We start from the raw sequence: 19,463 nt of genomic DNA, 5'->3' as shown, positions 1-19,463 counted from the left end.
GACTTTTTCTTGTACTGGTTTTGGGGCTGCAAGGCAATAGGTGCCTAGAAGTGGTGCATATCTCTGAATCATTGCAATAGAAGAGGTCAAGAAGAGGAATAGATAAAGACACACAGAGAAAAATAATTTGTTTATAATACTATTTATTTAACATGTTTTCAAATTCCTTTCGGTTACAGAAAACATTAAACATAGAGGTAATTCCACACAAATAAGAATGATTTTATTTTAAATGTTTTGAATTCATAAGGGGTTTGGGGAAGTGAAAGAAAGGAAAACTGTTCACACACAGAATATATTGACTTATATTAACTGGAATAGTTTGAATCCCTGCTTGGGCAAAACTGTAGAAAATGTTTATAGACTGTATTAAATCATACATTAAATGAATTCTCCCACTTTGCCTTCCCCTTCTCTCCCTCCAAGTTTTTAATGTCTGTTATGTTTCTTTTCCTTTTTACTTCTTCTCAAACTTTTGCCAGTTTTCAGTTTTCCTCCTTCAGTCCCTCACCACATTTTCCTGTCATCTCCCCTTTTGCTTTTTGTGCTGCATTTACTCTGCCTTTAATTCCTTTCCCATGTGCTACATCCCTCTATATATAATTATTTAGCTATATAATTTTATATTTCTATCTTAAAAAAAATCTGAGAAAGGCAGCTTTCAGTTAAATATTTATGCTGCATAATGGGCTCTCGCTGTGCTATATACCTTCATGTTATACTGGCACAAACCAACAAAGGAGACAAAATGAAGGATGAGCAAGAGAGAGAAAAAAAAAAGCAATGTTGACTGTCAGGATCCCCATGAAGGCATGGTATAATAACATGTGTTAACTTAGAGATTCCTTGGGATTCCCTCTTGGGTTCATCTCTGCTCTGATAATTCACTTCAAAACTGTAAAATGAAGATCTTAGAACTCCCTTCTAAGAGGTAGTGTGAAGAGAAATGTATTAGACATCTGAGGGGTGACCACACAAAGGTAATGATGCTGAGGAGGAATGAAGAACTGTTAACTTCAGTGTGCCAACAGCTTAACAAATACTAATCCTGAGAATAAAAACATTTAGGTGGATTTTGGACTGTGTATTTTCACACTCATTGTAAGCAATGAGTGTTTAACACTGCATTGCTAAACAGCACAATAAATTTTCCAACATTTCCATATGAACCTTTGGGACAACTAAATCTCAGAATACAATAAAAATATTTTTGAGATCTCTTTCTTTTTCTACTTCATTTTAGAAGATGAATGTTTTCTAAGACCAATATATCATCCAGATAATTATTAATAATGAAAATGGATAAATGAAAAGTGGATAAATGATTTCTAGAAATCAGCTATCAGTTTTTAAAATATGCTAGTACTGAAAATTGTAATGACTTAATGAAGCATTTGCAGGACATCTTATTTGTTCAATTTTTATACAATCACTTTTTCACAGTAACCAGTTACTGTGACATGCATTTTGTACATGAAATACAAAATTCATCCAAAAAAAGGGAGCAATCAAGGTTGAAGAGTTAATGAAATAGTGTTAGCCTCAAGAATTTTTTCAGCAGCTCTTCTGACATCTCTGTAACATTTTAGTACCATAGGCAGGGAAAAATATTTATCTCACTGCTGGAAAAAGAGAAGAGATGGAATAATGTGGAAAAGAAACTACAGTAAGGAAGTAAAGTGATCACCAAACTTTGGTGTAAAAGCAAATTAAGTATTGTTAATGGACAACAGGGGTTAGAACATTGTTCCACTTGAGTAAATTATTTTTCTCCCACTGAGTCAGTAGAGCGAGGTTTTCAGTCTAATTTCAGATTTCAGCTTTGAAAATCCTTCATAAATAAACATTTTAAGTTGCTAAGATAACTTAGCTGAGCCTGTATTTTAACTTTAGGGCAATCTGATTGATTTAAATCTGCATTACTACTGTCAGAAGTAGGAACTGAGTGATTGGTGTTCCCTACAAAATGGAAAAGCATTTTGGGCAATGCCTGTGTTATTGTTGCTGAAAGGAAGCAGGTTCCTTTACCCATACTTCTACTGGCAGAAGAAATGCAGTGAGAGTGTTTGAAAATGCTTTATTTCAGCACACAATTTTTTCTGTAGCATTTTCCTCATGTTCACAACTGTCAGTTTTTTGCTTTTAGAACTAATTTTGATAAAGCACTATCATATTACAATTAATAATCCAGGAATGGCCAAAATAATACATTAATATTTAGTCAGTCTTTTACTTTCCTAGCTTCAGTGATTCTAATGATAGGTAGCATAAATTCAGTGACAAAAATTCTAAGTAGTCATTACTTAGAGGAATGCAGATCCTCTTGATTCATAATTTATGGTAACATCACCTTTCCAGATTCTCTAAACATATTCTATAGATCATATTTTAATGTCTAACATAGAAAGTTGCAAAGGTTTTACATATCCTATTAATATAATTTTGCCACTGGAAAATGTTCAGAAACAGGGTTATATCTAAAAATATGCAATTCTGTGTTTTAGGAAATGAAATCCAGTGAGTTAGTCTTACACCATGAATATTTGTCTTTATCATGTGCTGAGCATGGCATTCAGGCTTAGTCTGTAGGGTGTATGGATGCACCTCTGCCTTTCCAGGTTGGGAGGTTCACCTAATCTTGAGCCCAGAAGACAGTTTCTCATCAAGATGTCTCAAAGCTCATATATCCTCTGTGTCCCACAACAATGGCACACTTCAAAATTGCTGAGTGCTGACCACAAAAATGCTTTTCCTCTCAATCTAGTGCCTTTTGTAAGTGACTTCTCGAGGCCTTGCACTTGGATGACTTTCACTTTTGTGCATTTACAGTTGTACTGACTTGTTAATCATAGCCTTTGCTGTTTCCCTGATATTAACAGAAATTACATAAATTATTAAATGAGGACAATAATAGGATTTATTTTATAAAGCAGAATCTTACATAAGAGGGAGCATGATTAAGTGGGGAGTGACCACCCTCACCTTGAAAGGACTGGGCACTGACTTCTTGAAAAGGCTAAGAAAATAAAGTAAAACTAAAGCCAGTTTTGAATCACAGTGATGAGCTAGAGAATTCCTAAAACTGCCACAAAATAAATTGCTTATCTTGGTTTTCAAGCTTTCCACATCAGCAAATGCACTGAAGCAATCCCAAGATTTTCTGAAGAGTTAGAGACAAAACACATTAAATAAAAGTAGGAGATGGGAAAAGAGATTTTTTTTTTTGAGAGTTCCTAAGCAAAGTAACAGAAAGAATTTTTACAAAACTCTTTGGACAACCTCCTCTGTCCGCAGAGATTCATACAAGATAAACAGAACAAATACTCTTCCTACATGTTTGTTTACCTATGAAACTTCTCCACACAAAAAGTAATGAAATCCTTTGATTAATATCATCCAAATAATAATATTTTTCTGACTATATCGTTGCAGTAATAATAAGCTTTCAACTCTTTCAAAGGGCAATGTATTTTTGGCATTTTTCATAAAGATAGAAAGTCTCCTATTTGTTCCAGCACAAATTTTAATATAACTCAAATTGTTGTGGATTTGAGTGCAGAATTTGACCCATTGCAGGAAGAAGTAATAAAATTCTGAGATACTAGTTATTTCCAGTTTTTTTGAAAATGTTGTAATAATGCAATTAATCTGTTTTAATAAACTTTTCATCACTATTACATATGACATTCGTACACCAGCAGACATGGAAGGAACAGGGTGGCATACAAGGCTTTCCAGAACTCCTCTCTTGTTTTTTATCATTCAAATGATAAAGGCAAATCAGCCTTGAGAGGCAACTGTTGCTCATGCAGGAGAGAAGCATTAATGCTGAGAAACTACATGGCAAAAATAGCTCAGTTAAGCAGACACTGCTGGGCTCTTCGTCACCCAGTCTTACTCTGACGTTCAAAGACTTTTCTATGTGACACAGTACAAGGTTGTCTGAAAGTGTTGATACCAAAAATGCACACTTTCTCCTTTGAAATAATTCCTTTAATTATGTATTATAACAGAGATTTAGTACGATAAGATAATATGTATTCATTAGAGCACTCTGATTAGATTGCTTCTTGTCATAATGTTTTGACATTAATGCGAAATACATTGCAGTGGTGATGTTTTTATTAAGCCAATATCTTTTAAAGCTAAAGATCTACCAAATTGTACAGGAAGTTAACTGAGTGTCTGTTTATTGGACTTGATTTACTCCATTGAGCTTTTAACAGATCAAAGAAATTCCCTGCTTAAGAGGGAAAGTCAACTGCATAACTTTTTCATGCTACCAGCAAGACTTCTAGTAACCCAACCAATGGAGTAGTTGCATTGCAGAGACATGAATCTTTGGAGTCAGACTTGCAGAAAAGCTGCAGTCACTGGCTATAGCTTATTTCAGAAAAAAAAAAATAAATCTCTTTTCCATGACTTTGAACTGTTAGAATGCCCCTTTTACTCTGACTGTATTCCCATTTGAAGTCATGATAAAAGCAGGCTTTCAAAGCTGTTCTAAACTGATCTCTCTTTTTGCCTATTCATTTTAAAAACAAGTAATAGAATTTGTCTTACATAAAAACCAAAATTCACTGATCTGTTCTGTTCACATGTTGAATTGCAGTCTGCCAATGAGGTGAAATAATATTTCATCCATTTTCAATACTAGATCTAACAATGGAATTTGGTCATTCTGTCATAGCTCTCACTCACATCCTGTAAGCTAGTTTTGATAGCTTTGAGACTGAACAGAATCTAGCCCTACGAAGAATTCTGGTTAAATTTGTGAAAATACTTGCCATAGTAATTTCAGGATGCGTATGCCAGGTATGACTAAAACCATGTAGGATTACTTGCAATTATTTTCATGTTAAACCATCTCCATGATCTTTCTTTTTGATGTTTTAAAGAGGTCTAATTTAGTATTTTTTGGCTATGAATGTTTTTTTCCAGTTTGCTTAGGGATATATAATTTTCCAGTTAAAGGCTTGAATCTGCAAACATTTAAGCAGATGCTTAATTCTACCTAGTGACAAAATCTCATATATATTGACTAACAAGGTAAGAACATTTATAAGATTTACTCCTTATTTGTCTTTCAGGAAATCTTTACACTCCTCCAAATACTTCAAGTAGCCCTTTTATTGAGCAAACTATGCCTGCAAGACTACAAAGAAAGCCCAAAATAAAAACAGAGATATCTGCACATTTGTCTAAGAAGGATAGTTTTTTCCATTTAAGTTTTAAATGGAAGAGAGAAGGAAGCAGAAAAGTCATAGCAGCCCCTGTTACACTGCCTGACAAACCCATCAACAGGGCAAAATGTGGTGTGAACATGGCCATCAACAGAGTTAACAAGAGAAATGAGCCTCTTACAGTCAGAGCAAGTAGTGAAGATCTGTAATTGGAACGGTTGTCTTTAGAAACACAAGAATACACAATTTCTGTGGCTGCAAAAAAGGGCAAAGGGTAAGAAAGAAGAGCTTTGGTTAAGAGACATAAATTCACTAAGGTTTCAAGAAATGATGGTAGGTTGTCAGTAATAACTTCCTTTGTCTTTTCACCCCAGGTCAAGAAAGCAGTAAGTGCAAAGGTTGTTTTTAAGATACAGGCAAAAAAATGGGTCCAATTTAGCATACACCTAAATTCCCCCGGGTTTTTCATATTACCTTCAAGTGTAGGAAGAAATATTTGTGAAGTGTAACTGAAAATTATCACCCCTACAGAGACCAAGAAGTCCTCAAAATCAAGGGACAGTCTGAATTTTGCCCAGGACCATTGATGCATTTGTGTGAGACAGTAAGTTATCACTACAAAGATGATAACAAAATGAACCAAAGAGCAAAGCTGGCTGAGTTTGGAAACGATTTTGAGAGTTCTGATAAATATACAAGGCAACAGAGTAACAAATGCAACTACAGACCAAGTTTTCTCAGTCACAGGTACATAGGGGAAACTGTGCGACAGCAAGTTCCCACTAGCAACCAGATACAAAATACACGTCATGATCAGTTCCACCACCTGGGTCACATTGACAACTATGCCACCTAGACTGGGAGACAGCTTTTTGCAGCAGGCATTTGCAATATCTTCGTATGTGTCTCTCACTCTTATCAGTCGCCCATCTTCATTTTCTTCATACAAGCAAGCAATTAGAATCTTGCCTGTGTAACAGCATAATGCTGCAGCCAAGACAATAAGAAGTAGACCACTGTATCCACTGTGGAGGAGAGCATACGGCAATCCTAGGACAAATATTCCCTGAAGAGGAAGAAGAGAGAGAAAAGATGGCACAAAATCCCTTGGACAAACGTTTATGAGTAGTTGCACCCCCAAACCCGTCCTCCCCTGAATATTGCTTTCACCCACCTGCATGGTGCAAGTACTGCTCCATTCTGCTAAGTAACAACTATGAGAAACATGTTTATTTATGATAAATGAAATTACCAGCAAAAGTAACTACTTCTATCAACACACATGCAATGATAAGCTGGGAAAATGAGAATGTGACTGAATGACAGAGTCAGCTTTCTAGTTAATATTTAATGCTGATATGATTAGAAGCACATTTAAGAAGGTTCGTAGTTAGTTATTCAGTCAACATGCATATTAATGAAACAGGTTCAATATCAGTAAAATTAAGCATCTGTAGCATCATCTGTACAAGTTTCACTCCAATTAAAAATAGCAGTGTAGATAGATTCAGTAATGACAATTCCCTTCAGTCTAAAAATTTTTAACAGACCTCTGGAGAGAAGATGGCATTAGAGTGCATCAGACTATGCTTGTGCTTCCTCCGCAGCTTCTGGCTGCCTCACACGGCCTTTGCTCTTGCTAAGTCCTCTGATAAAGTGATTTTTCTAACTGCTGAGATTCTACAAACTGCTGAGACTCCACAAACTTATTTAGGTGTTTAAAAATACATGCAAAACATTTTTTTTACTAAGCAATTTTTGAAAATAATATACTTTTGCTTGTTTTATCTGTTAAAATAAAGAGGGAATTTTACTTTCACAGAACATTATGGGCACTTTGTCTTTTTCCTTTCTTTGTATTAAGGGACAAATTACACTTCTACGTGGTTTCATTTTCATCAGCATAAAATCAAAAAAACCCTTGAAGAGTAGTTCTTAATAAAAACATCCAATTTAAGAGAGATGCTTTTGTTACATTTCTCTTTTGGTATTACAAACCTGAAATTAGGAATTGCACACTAGTCAGACTGGTCAGGCATTTTTATTCATGACCACTGAAGAAAAGTAAGGAGGGAACAAAACACAGTAATGTAGAAATACAAGTATTTCTGCAGAAATTTTTACTTCAAATTTCTTACTGCACCCATGACAAAATCTGAGTAAGTTTATTCATGTCTTTTATTCTGGCCTTACAAAAGGGGTTGATTTGGATCACATACTTAGATTTTATTTCTAACCAAACCTGAGCAACCCAATCTGCTCTGGAAAACCTATGAATCCCCAACAGAAACCTCTTCCCACAGAAGGGGTGACCCATTTTTTTCTCCCTTCCTGAGTGGGTAGTGCTGTTGACCTTCAGGAGCCAAAGCAGAAGAGGTGAGCTTAATGGTATAAATCTTAATCTTAGGCTTCACCATCTGCAATCATGATCACAAGGGCGTGTGGCGAACCAGAGTTTCAGACATGCTTCTGCCTTTTGTGTTTTCCATCAACTGCCTCAGGTTTTATGCCTATCAGACAATTTCTGTGAAGACAGTCTAGGAGTCCATCTCTGATGGAGCTCACCAAGAAGGCAGGTGCCTGTGCCAGCTTTGTAGGACTCATACCTAGCATCCCACTTCTAAGTGATTCAAGTACTCCCAAAGGAGGGCTCTGAAGATGCCTGTCTTTTTTAAAGCACTAAATAATCATTAGCACATAAAAAGTATTCTTCTCCTTTTCTAGCCACAAAATTGCCGTTCTTTTTTGGGCAGATTGTGGGGTGAGCAACAATCACGAAAGAAAGAAATCTTTAAATTAGAGCAGTGTTTTTTCTCTAAGCCAATGAGAAAAACAGAGTACCTATTATATGAAAGAGCAGCATTGCCTAATTCACCAGGCTTCACTCTAGAAGCAGGTATATTCAGCTTTCAATTGAATTAGAGTGGAAGAATTAAATACATGCACTAATATATTTCAGTTAGAAAGGTCTATGCCTTTATGTGTTGAAACAGAAGTACCTCAGTTATTATTATCGAAATATTAATAAAGTCATTTACCAGATACATTTTTGGTTGTTTTCCATGACTTCATTTACAGCATTGATTTTTTATAAGTCACAGATGCCGTTTCATTTAGGAGCTGGCACGTTCAACTACACAGCTTGTGGTACTTAGTCACCCAAATCTCTCCACTCAATGTCTCCATTCTAATACAGGTCTCATCACCCAATTACCTTGCGGTGTAATTAGCATTTGTTTTGTACAGGAACTTCACATAACTGTTCAAAAGTCTACCATTTTTGCCATCAAGCAGTCTATTTTCTCAAAAACATTAAATATCTGGCTGCATCCAGGCTGCAGGTAGCACATATGTAACAGTAGCTTTTGATATGATGCCATTTTTAATCACAGCTTTCACAGACTGGAAAGTTAGATAGCTGCCTAAAGAAATGATTTTGGTTTCTTTCCTATGAAAACAATCCTTGGAGAACATTTGCATAACAGATTGAGTTTAAAAGCATCATAAATAAACCAAGTCTATGAAAAAAATCAAGAAGATGAAGCCAGAGAGTCGTCTTCCATATTGAGATAAGAACAATGATGTTTTCTCATTCAGCGCAGTTTCTACCAAGCTTATCTCATTTGTTCCATACTCAGAGTGTTATTATTTTGCTGTCTAATCTGCAACTGGCAGTTCAAACAGTATCTGTTGACCCTGAGGGTCACTGTATAATTAAGCTGCAGGTAAGTGTCAGCACAGGCCTTACCCACAATGGCTTCTCCCCTGCTGAATTCAGTCTGTTAAGGACAACCAGCCTCAGCCTCAACCAAAGCAGAAGACTTTGAGAGATGTTATCACAGCCAGTTACAGCCCTCCCCACAGGTGCCTGCTTTTCCATGCTTAATTGTTAATTTAATCAGAGCATAACATAATTCTGACCTCTAACATCTCCTTGCTGTTGTTTATACCAATAATTTAATTCAGTACCTAACACACACCACAGGCTGATAGAGGTGGGAGGTTTGGGGTTGATTTTTGTTTTCACTTTGTGACTTCAGACCTTATTGAACAAACCCATTTCTGCCTATTTTTTTTTCTTAAAATTATGTAACATATGTAATTATGTCTATCCCAAAGTTTAGAGTTTAGAAATTCTAAATTGAACATTTCTACAGAAACGCTAATTTTTTCTTTCATCTGATGTCTTTAACATCTTTTTTCCCAGAGTTTGTAAACCTCAGCTCTCAATTAATAATGAAAACAAATATTGTGGACATTAGTGGTTTTGCAGCTTTTTGGATATAGAACCTGGTTAGTGAAGAGAAATGAGAGAACACTGACTATGCCAATATAGTAACTATGTCTGTAGTAAAAGAGCAGTGCTTCTTTTACCTTTCCAGGAACTTTTTTCTATTTAAAATAAAAAATAGTAATTAAAAAATTCTACAAAATAACCAAAAATGTTGTTAGTGGTCACAAGAACTCAAAGAACAAACATAACTTTTCTAGACTTCAAAACTCATTTTGTATCTGCTGTCCTGTTCTTACCTTTCCAAAGCAATACTTTTTGGTTAAGACAATTGCCTGAACATTATCAAGTTTAAATAGTTTAGCTAAAAAAAAAATCTTTAATAAATTATTTTACTGTGAATGTAATATAACAGGTACAGGCATCAGTCTGTATCCTTTGGCTTGCAGCTGTTCAGCAACTTTAGAGCATTGCTAAAAGTGACTTTTACATGGAAAATTCCTCCTCCATAAAGAAATCCTTTCATAGATGTTGATGAAGGTGCCTTTTGTGCCCCTTTCACAAGAAATGAGAGCACAGAGAATGCAGATAGAGCATGGCAATATTTCACTGCTTCCTTGCTAGTGGAAAAGGGACTCAGGTAATTCTTGCACCACTTGTCACTGTGCATGTTGTTCAGCCTGACCCCAGCACTTGCATTTATTGAATCTTCTGATCCTGTGTTCTCATATCCAAATTATAGCACAGACAGCCCTAGCTGTGAGGCATCAGTTAAAAATGAGCAGCAAAAGGAACTGTTCTCTAAATTGTCTCATAACTCTTAGTTTCAGCATTCTGTCTGAGAAGAGTTTCTAGTATGAGTGGTTTTATTTCCAATGGTTCTAGAGGAAAGTCAAATGTGTTAGCTCCAAATATGCCCTTTTAAGGTGATCTGTTTATGGAATAGAATATTACAGGAGAAAAGCCCTCACACATATGGGGACAGAGGAGATGGAATTTTTGAAACAATCCTCTGCAGTGGAGCATCTTGAGTGGTTGTGTTATTTACCATCACTCCACTCACCCTGGGTGGGAAAGAAGCCCAAACTTGCCCAAGAGGCTGCCTCTTCCCTTGTGTCCCAAGACAAGTTTGCAAGACTTGGGTATTTTCACCCTAGACTGAGGATGGAAGTGCACTGTTCTTTGTCAATCACTGAGTCTGGGTGGAGGTGCTGTCAAACCCAGAAAAGATTTAGCTGTCGGCAGCTGGGCCAATGCGGGAGAAAGGACTGAGGGCTCAGCTGGTGACCAGCCTTTGAAGAAACAGCAAGGAGAAGAGAAGAAAGAGCATGAAAGAATAGAGCAGAATCAGCCAGCAGCTCATTGCCTTGTCAGAATACCCCCAAGCAGAAGCATCTAGGCATGACAGGTGTCACCAGGAATCACCAACCCACTTACAACTGGTTTTGCAAAAAAACAAGGAAAACAGGAATTCCAAATTACAACTGCACATGAAAACACTTTGCTGATGGTTTGACTACAAAGTTTGAACTACAAATGTGTGTTTCCCACACCAGCAAGGCTGGCTGCTCATTTAAAAACACCTGACATCTGGACCAGTTCTGAATGCAATAAATGGTCTCTCTGCTATTATTATAGCAATATGATATGATTTGGTATGATATGATATTATGTTGTACTTCTTTGCCTCAGGGCAAGCACCTCTCCAAGGAATAAAATGTGTTTAAAAAAATTGAAAAGTAAGCATGGACAGGCACCCAGAGAAAAATATCAAAATTCCTTAATATTCAGTTTTAATGCTTTTAGATCCAAGTAAAATATTCTGTTTCATAGGTTGTTTTAACCTGAAATAGGACAATTTGAAAAAACAAAGCAAATTGAAAGATAATCAAAAAGTAAAGAAGATAAAATCGCCATCAGAGTTGAGGCATGCCAAAAGACAATGAAATTAAATGGGGTGAAAAGCAATGCTAAAAAAAAAGGATAGAGACAATTATTTCACTCTAAGACTTAATCATATGGAAAAATAAATTAAGAAATGAAGAAGAATTTAACTGAAAATTTTTCTGTTAGGACAATTCTCTTATATGCAGAATACATGCTGATATGCCAGACTGCCAAATTAGCTCTGATTGTCTTTCTCGCCATCTGTAGTTACTCCACTGGAATGGTTCATTTGAGTCTGACTATTTTCCCCAACTAGGCATTTGATTCCTTGTAGGAACATGGGTTAGACATATAAATTATACCAGAAAGTGTCCTACCTGAATCTTCCTGGAAGAGCAGGAAAATAAAGTCAAGATCCCTGCTTGTCAGTACAATTCCACAAAATATTTAATTATGTTATTTAACATTTGTTGCTATTTGAAATAAATAATTTTCCCAAACAGATGCAAGCCTTGGTGGCTGTCGTAATTATACAGAGAAGGAACTTTATTAGTAATAAATAAAAAAATATTGCAAATCCCTTACTGTCGTGCCATGAAAAGACAGTTAATTGCTTGTTAACCTCCGTGGTCTTTTTCCTTTCTCAGTCATCACTATGATCACCAGTGTATTTTGTATTTTTGTATTTTCTTCCAAACCCCTGTTGACTACATTGAACAATACTGGACGAGGTAACTCCAGGTTACCTCCTAAACACTACTAGAAACTCATTCCTTTCCTTTCATAGTTACTTTTTGGGAACCTGTCACTTAGGCAGTTGTTAATCCATTTAAGATGTACTCTGGGGTTGCACTAATTTTTAAATCAGCACGTTGCGTATTAATGTGTCAAAATTCCTTTTAAAAGTGTAAATATATTATTTGTCTTTCACTGCCTAAATTACAATGTCATAAAAGAATTATTTGAAGTGTGTTTAATAAGGACCGTAAGAACTCTTTCTCCAGAAACATAATGATTGACACTAATTATATTTCTAGCTTTGTATTCTCAATCAATTAAAACATGTAGTAACAATTACATTCTTTTTCTCAACATTGTTGCCAGGTTTCACTAGTCAGAATTTCTATGGTTTTAAAAATATTGGGATGATATCCACAATCTTTTGAAAATTCTATGTGTAGTAGCAAGCATTGAATAAGAAAATTACCTGGTCAGATGTTTCTTTTGTTATGTCTCCCAAGTGAAAACTTGCTGGGCATTCTGCCTTCAAAATTCTATTGAGCTACTTTTTAACATCCATTTAAAATGTGGTAATTGTCCAAGTCTAAGCTTGGAAAAATTAGGCACATCAATTTAAAATTCACACCCACCTTAAGATAGGTAATTAGCAGAGCTGAGATGAATTTCCTTTTAGAAATATCTGTGCTGAGAATGAAGTGTGCATACACTGTAGGAACTCTGAAACTTAACTTTTCCATGTCTTATGCAAAATAGCATAAAGCCTATCCTGAAAAATTACAAAACACCACACTCTTCTCTGTGCTATGAGCATGTCCTCCTGGTTGTCTCCAGGCACTACTTATGAACAGCTGCACCTACTTTTCAGAATTAGGAAGATCCTTAGAACCTCCTTCTACTGATGTAGGAAATCAGTGTTGGAAAATTCAGTGAGAAATCTCAGAGAAGATGAAGGGGATCATACAGTAGAAAATCTCCATGTTAATTTTCCCCATTCTTACATCCACATATTCTGGTGTCTGTGTCTCAGTGGCTTGGCCAGGATCATTTGTGTGCACCAAGGGGGAAAAAGGATGCCATCAGTCCAGTGCTCATTATATCTCTGCTGTTCATCTTGGATAGTGATGACAAACAGATTTTTGATTTACCTTCTACACTTTTCTAGAATGAATGCAGTTTTAGATATTTTGCCTCATTTTGTCTTATCCCTCATAAATATAAGTCAAATTTCCTGACTTTTAACAAGTGTTGTTTATCTTATATGCATGTTTTATAAATACTATGTTCTACTCAGTTCCCTCAACACTTATCTATAGTTGAGTTTTTCTACTTTCCTTTTAAATGAAGTCACTTATATGCTGCTCCCTAGCAGTTAACACATACCTTCCCTTTTCACTTTATTCTGCTGTAATGGCTGGCACTTTCAGACAAGCATACATAGTCACATAGATAAACACACTTCCATTTATACCTAATTTTTTGCCATGATTAGTATCTCTGTTACAAATTTTTAGACTAAACCTAGGCTCTTTTTTTCCTAATTCCTAAAAATTGCTTTCTTACTGTCCTAATTACTGGGAAATGCATTATTTCCTCTCATTGTTACTGTTCATAACATATAATTATTACTCTCACCTTTTATTTCTTCCTTTTGCTATACATATATTAAAAAAAAAAATTAATTGATATATCCACTTCACTCCTGATATAGGAGAGATATTAACACATTGGTATACTATTTCTTAATTATGAGATGTGGCTTCTGGACATCTCATAAATTCTTGTTAAACAATTTCAAAGTTTCTTTCCCAATGAACTGTGTGTATTTATTCTTCCTAATCAATTATCTCTTATAATTTTCTCCGGGTTTGAAAAATTCACTTTTGAAGTACCAAGTAGATATATTACTGCCCTCTCTTTTCCCATAATTAATGTAATTAGATCCTCCAATTTGTTCCTCTTTATCCAATTTAATGAGGCCCAAAAGAGAATTATCTTATGCTAGGTTCAATACCTTTTGTGTTAGATAATTATCATCTATAATTCTTAGAAAATTCAATGATGTTTTACTCCATACTGCATACAATGTCTACAAAAGGTCTTTAAAACTGAAGTCACCAAGAACAGTACAATTTTTCTTTCCAGACAATAGCTCTAATACAGATAATCATCTCTCTAACATAGAATGCCACCCTCATTTCTTTTGCCAGTTCTTTTTAGGTAAACATGCTTTATGCAATTATTTTTAAATTCTGGCTGCATAGATAATCATGTATTTACAATATCAGTTATATCCTATTTCTTCTCTGCAGTAAGAATTTCCATTTCCCTGACTGGCTACCCAAACTCCTGGCACTGCTCTACAGATGTCAGGAAAAGAATTCATCTACTTTCCCTCTTGGTTCAGAGTTTGTTCACAGCTCAGCTGAGTTTGAATTCAAAAATACTATGAGCTGTTCTGTGGAAAACTTCAAATATTGTCTATGGCCTGTCTGATCTTAGCAGCAGATCTATCTCCTCTAATGTCAGTTAAAAATCTTCCTTTAACTTCAGAGATGGTTGAGTTAGACCTCAGAAATCTTGTTTTTCCTGATTTTTCTTATTCTTTTCCTCTGCCAGTGCCAGGCTGTTTCAGCTGCAGAGAGGACAGTGACTAAGGTGTTTATTCTGTGATTAATGCCTTCAATTGCCTTATATTCCGACAGAAACTTTAGAAGTGCTTACCTGTCAATCCTTCATGTACCATAAGTAGATGTTAAGGCAGATATAGGCTGCTCATGAGATGCTGTGATAAGGTAAGCAGGTAAAGAAGCTGCATGGTCTGCACAGCAAAATGTATGTGTCCATTTGGCAGAAGCCATTGATTTTTTTTCTCATTTTAGTGGACATATTAGTCTTAAGAATCTCTTAAAGATATGTGGACAGAGGAAAAAAAATGTCTGAGAAAATAAGGGGGAAAAAATTGCTGCTATTAAATGCGACAGCTGCTCCCATAGGCTTTGCTTGGTTTAAATATTTGTCTCGAAACTGAAGCATGCTTGATGCTTAATTCCTCATGGTTTGATGGAAAATGTTAGTTTGCATAAATCCAGAGCTCTCAGCAAGAATGAACTGAATCACACAAAGAAAATTCTTTCCCAAGCAAATTACCTTTTAAGAAAACATTCTTTTGCTTGGTCCCAAAGGAGAAAGAAGGCTTTCATAAAAAGAATGAGGGTTCTTATTATGTGTTATGTATCAAAGAGGAAAAAGAGATGAAAAAAGTAAGGCAGTTAAAACTAAAACAAACATTATTCTGAAAGTCAGTTGTGGTGAGCAACACAGACTCCCTGGCTGCTTACTTATTTCTCTCATTATAGACCAGGATTTCACCTGAAGGCAGGCAAGTGATCCAAACATCCAGCACAGCAACGTGCAAGTGAGTTCCACAAACGTATGGTCAAAAAGAGCTTGAGGGGAAGCAGAGGGGGGCTTTGGGAGACTACAAGCAAAGCAAAGCAGTGGGGAGTCAAATAACTATATTTGAGTGTTCACTGACATAACGAAAGGAAGAATTAAAGTGCATAGAAAGTTCAAACTCAGGCTGTGAGAAAGCATTTGGCTCATTAGGAGTTTTCTTGAATGCTGCCTGGATGGGACAAACCTCAGTTCAGCAATGCTGAAGAGGAAATGGAAGAAAACAACTCCAAACTACAAAGAACTTCACATTGGGAAAAAACCTTATTCACCTCTGAGAGTTGAAAAGGAAGCCAGGTTACATCTACTAGAAGCTGAGTTATATTTTCTGAACACTGGCATAGGATTTGTTGTGAATAAAAACTGACTGAGTCCTCCCCTGGTTGATATTATCCTGTTCTTTCCTCTGCACAAACCCAACCACCAAATTTAGGTGGATTCTTACTCAAGCTATAACGACTTCTAGAGTTCAGTATATAAAGGATAAATTTGTCTTAGAGCACAGCCTGGGGAGAATATAGTTAGTGAAAGACAGAAAGAGTGGTTTATGGTCTCCAGGAATCAGTAAAATGATATAGAGTATCATACTGTATTCCTCTGGATTACTTGAAATTAAAATCTTGGTTTACAATTAGGCTGTGTATATACAACAAATTTCTACTGCTTTTCCTCTCTTCAGCTCACTTAAACTTCAGTGGCACCCCTGAAGGCTTCTACCTTCAGGATAAAAGAAGAAGCAACTGATTTTACTGCCTGATAATTGATCATGCACAGATACAGATAAAGTTGAGGTTGCAAATAAATCCACATAAAGGAAGTGTCTCTGTCCTACAGTAACATAATTCCTAATGTTTAACAAAGTGGAATAATTCCCCTAATTTCAAGTAGATTAGACAAACATTCCCAAACAGGCATAATGAATAACAAAGAATAAAAATAAAGGTCAGAAAAGAAGTATGAGTGGGTTTTGTGGCATGCTGTGAGTAATCATCATAAAAGCAAAGATAGGTAAAGTCTCATTTAAATAAAAAGAAAAAAATTAATATGTTTCTGGATTGTGAAACCAGGCATATGACATATAAAATACACATTGAAAACACCTTTTTAAGGTCTCTAGATGTAGAATACTTAAAGTATCACTACGTGCAGAGGTATTTCTCATTCTGTTGCACAGAATGTGATAGAGGTCCTTGACGTCTACTGACCCATGAAAAAAGGACTGGAGTTACAAAATAACTAATATTCCTTTTCTCTGTGTGTTTTATTTTCCTCTTTTTTTTCCTTTTTTTTCCATTTATTTTCTTAGTCTGGAGTTGCGTGGGAAAAACAAAAGTTGAGGGGACAAACTGGGTACCTTGATTATTTTTGACACTTGATGAGGACCTCAGGTTTATTCTTAACTTTCACATACAAAAGCTGCCTGTATGGGATGAAATAAAAACACTCCTTTCATTATTAAAACAAAGATAGCTAAGCATTTGCTGTAAAAGTTTGTATATAAAAAAAGACTTTTGGTTTTTTTCCTTAATCTGAATTATTCTGACAGAACAGAGAAAACTTCTCAGCTCTATTGGATCTCTCCTTTGTTCATGCTTTGATGCTGAGATCTGTAGTGACTTCATATTTGAGCAATTGATTTCAAGGCTGCATTTAGTTTCTGTTCCTTTCTCCTAAATGACACTAATTTCTTACATTCAAATTTTTAGCAAAATCAGACTTTTTTCACAAGTGTAATAAATGAATTTTAGGTGAAAACTCAGCAGCTCTAATTGAAGTTACTAAAGTGACTACTTTTTTTATGGTCTTTGGTACCCAAGGAAATTATCACTTCTTAGCTTCTATGAATTGGGCTAATCTCACCCAGCTTCTGTCTTAAACTGATGTCCAATGAATGAGTGCACACAGCAGCAGAAGAGACACAAATCTGCCTTGCTTTGATGCACACTTACTAGGAACAGGATTCCTAACTTTTCCTTCCTAAACACAGCAAAAAGTTAAGCTAATCACAGAATATCTGAGTTGGAAGGGATCTGGCAACTCCAGAAAGGATGGATGGAAATGAGGATCTCCAGGTGACTACTTGTTCCCACAGTGTAGGGTACTTGTTTTAGGTTTGGGAATCTCCATCAGAGGTGTGACAGATGTCACTCTGTCATCTTTAGAGCCAGGTGAATTCCTTTATAAAGGCCATGAGATGGTGGCATGTCCTGGAAAAGCAAAGGAAGAGTAAGAAGCTGGATAATTTGGTAACATGACTGCACTAGGGGAAGCAGGAAGAGGGCAAAGTAGGGCTGCTAGGTAAAGTGCAGATCATTAGAACAGAGGGCTGTAAACCTTATGAGGTAGAAACAATGGGTAAGAGAATATGATGGGCAAGAGGCTGTGAGGAAAAACGACTGGATATGAAAAAACCCCTAATTCTAAACATAAGACAGAAATAAGGAGAAAGCTAGAGGGAAAGTATGCATTATGCAGCTTTCTGATTAGGAAAAGAAACCTTCAGGGGCAGAATGGCAGCTCCTCACTATTTAGGAGATAGTAAAGAGAGCATCCACAGAGCAGAGGGAACCCTACAGTTTTGTAAAGGTATTTTATTTTTAGCCTGAGATGACAACAACAAAAAATATAAAAGGAAGAGCTCTGCAGTTGGTTTTCCAGCCAAAGTGAAAGAAATCAGCAGGAAAGTAAAGGCAACAGGGGCAGGAGTGGAGAACTCATTTTAAACTCCAGATTCCAATTAAATCTTAGAAGGAGATTTTCAAGTCCCTCAAGAGAAGGTGGCTGAGGAGATGTCATTTGGAGTTGCAGAAATCATGCAGACAATGAGACAAGAGCAGGGGTTCAAAATGTAGTGAGATAGAATAAACTTCAGTGCCAACTTCTCGAGTGACAGTAAAATGAGAGCAATAACACACTTTGTAACAGAAAAACCCCCAAAACTTCTTTTAAACAAAGTAAACAAATTCCTCATAAAAATAAGATATATTGAGTCTATATTGCATAGAGTTCTTATTCTCAATCCATATTTTTTCAAGCTTCAGTAGAACTACTCACAATTTCTGGATTATCCAAATTTAGTCTGCAATAATTAAAGTAGAATGATTTTAAAACTGAAAAATGTTCTCTGCTTATCGGGGAGGAACTAGCCTGAATCAAAGCATGTTTCTGGAGGTGAAAACAGCAGTAAAACCCATCATGAATAGAAATATCTATGTAGAGTAAAGAAAAAGGCCAGAAATGGCCATTGCTACTCATAACGTAAAATAATAAAAATGTTTATTGTAGAGACTACAAAATATTATCTACTGGTGCTGTTATTTGTGTCAATTCAAGAAATGGACTGAAACTGAAATGGATAGCAGCCTGTGTGTACGAACTGAAGTGAATGTTTCCTGACTTTGACTCATATGTTTACATTTTTGAGAAGTAAATATTAGATTTCATTTTTTTTGTTAGCTATTTAGTAACACAGCATTGTACATATGGCAAAACTAGTGCCACTGGCCAAGAATACAGAGAAACATTGCCTTCCAAGAAACATGGTGTATGTGGGGAGAAGAGGAAGAAGACATACAAATAAAAGACAATTTTTTTTATTAAGCTTTGGGGGTAAAATGTTTTATACAGCTTACTGTGCTAAAACTAGATTAAAATATATCATATTCAATACTGTGTTTAGGGTTTTTTATTTTCTCAAGTAGCTCCATTTTCTCATTCAGACAGAGCTTGTACCATTTCAATGAATCTACTGCTGTCAGGAATTATATACACTGAAGTAAACTGTAGATTAACCTTCTATGGATTGTGTAGAAGAAGCTTTGCCATGTGGAAAGTCTGCTAGAGAAACATCACTATTTCTGATTCTACCAGCACATTATAATAATTCAGATGTCCTTTACTTTCAGCATTAAATTCTCATATGCACTTACAAGTGCTGAGCTTGTCAACTTTTATTTCTTGATCAACCC

The 19,463-nt window shown here is 35.8% G+C and overlaps 1 protein-coding gene across 1 annotated transcript in view; it reads right to left on the bottom strand.

Moving 5' to 3' along the window:
• Window positions 1–5,097: 5,097 nt before the first annotated feature.
• The window catches only part of LOC128938694 (vesicular inhibitory amino acid transporter-like), a 53,432-nt gene continuing 39,066 nt past the window's right edge, over window positions 5,098–19,463 (bottom strand). The window contains exon 3 of the mRNA XM_054279038.1: window positions 5,098–6,249. Within this exon, the coding sequence (XP_054135013.1) occupies window positions 5,098–6,249 (1,152 nt within the window). The remainder of the gene's footprint in view (window positions 6,250–19,463) is intronic.

This window comes from Melozone crissalis, unplaced genomic scaffold, assembly GCF_028551555.1.
Source record: "Melozone crissalis strain CALT ecotype California unplaced genomic scaffold, PUWL_Pcris_2 ptg000027l_1, whole genome shotgun sequence".
Classification (NCBI taxonomy): Eukaryota; Metazoa; Chordata; class Aves; order Passeriformes; family Passerellidae; genus Melozone; species Melozone crissalis.
This window is presented reverse-complemented; position numbering and strand designations above follow the sequence as displayed.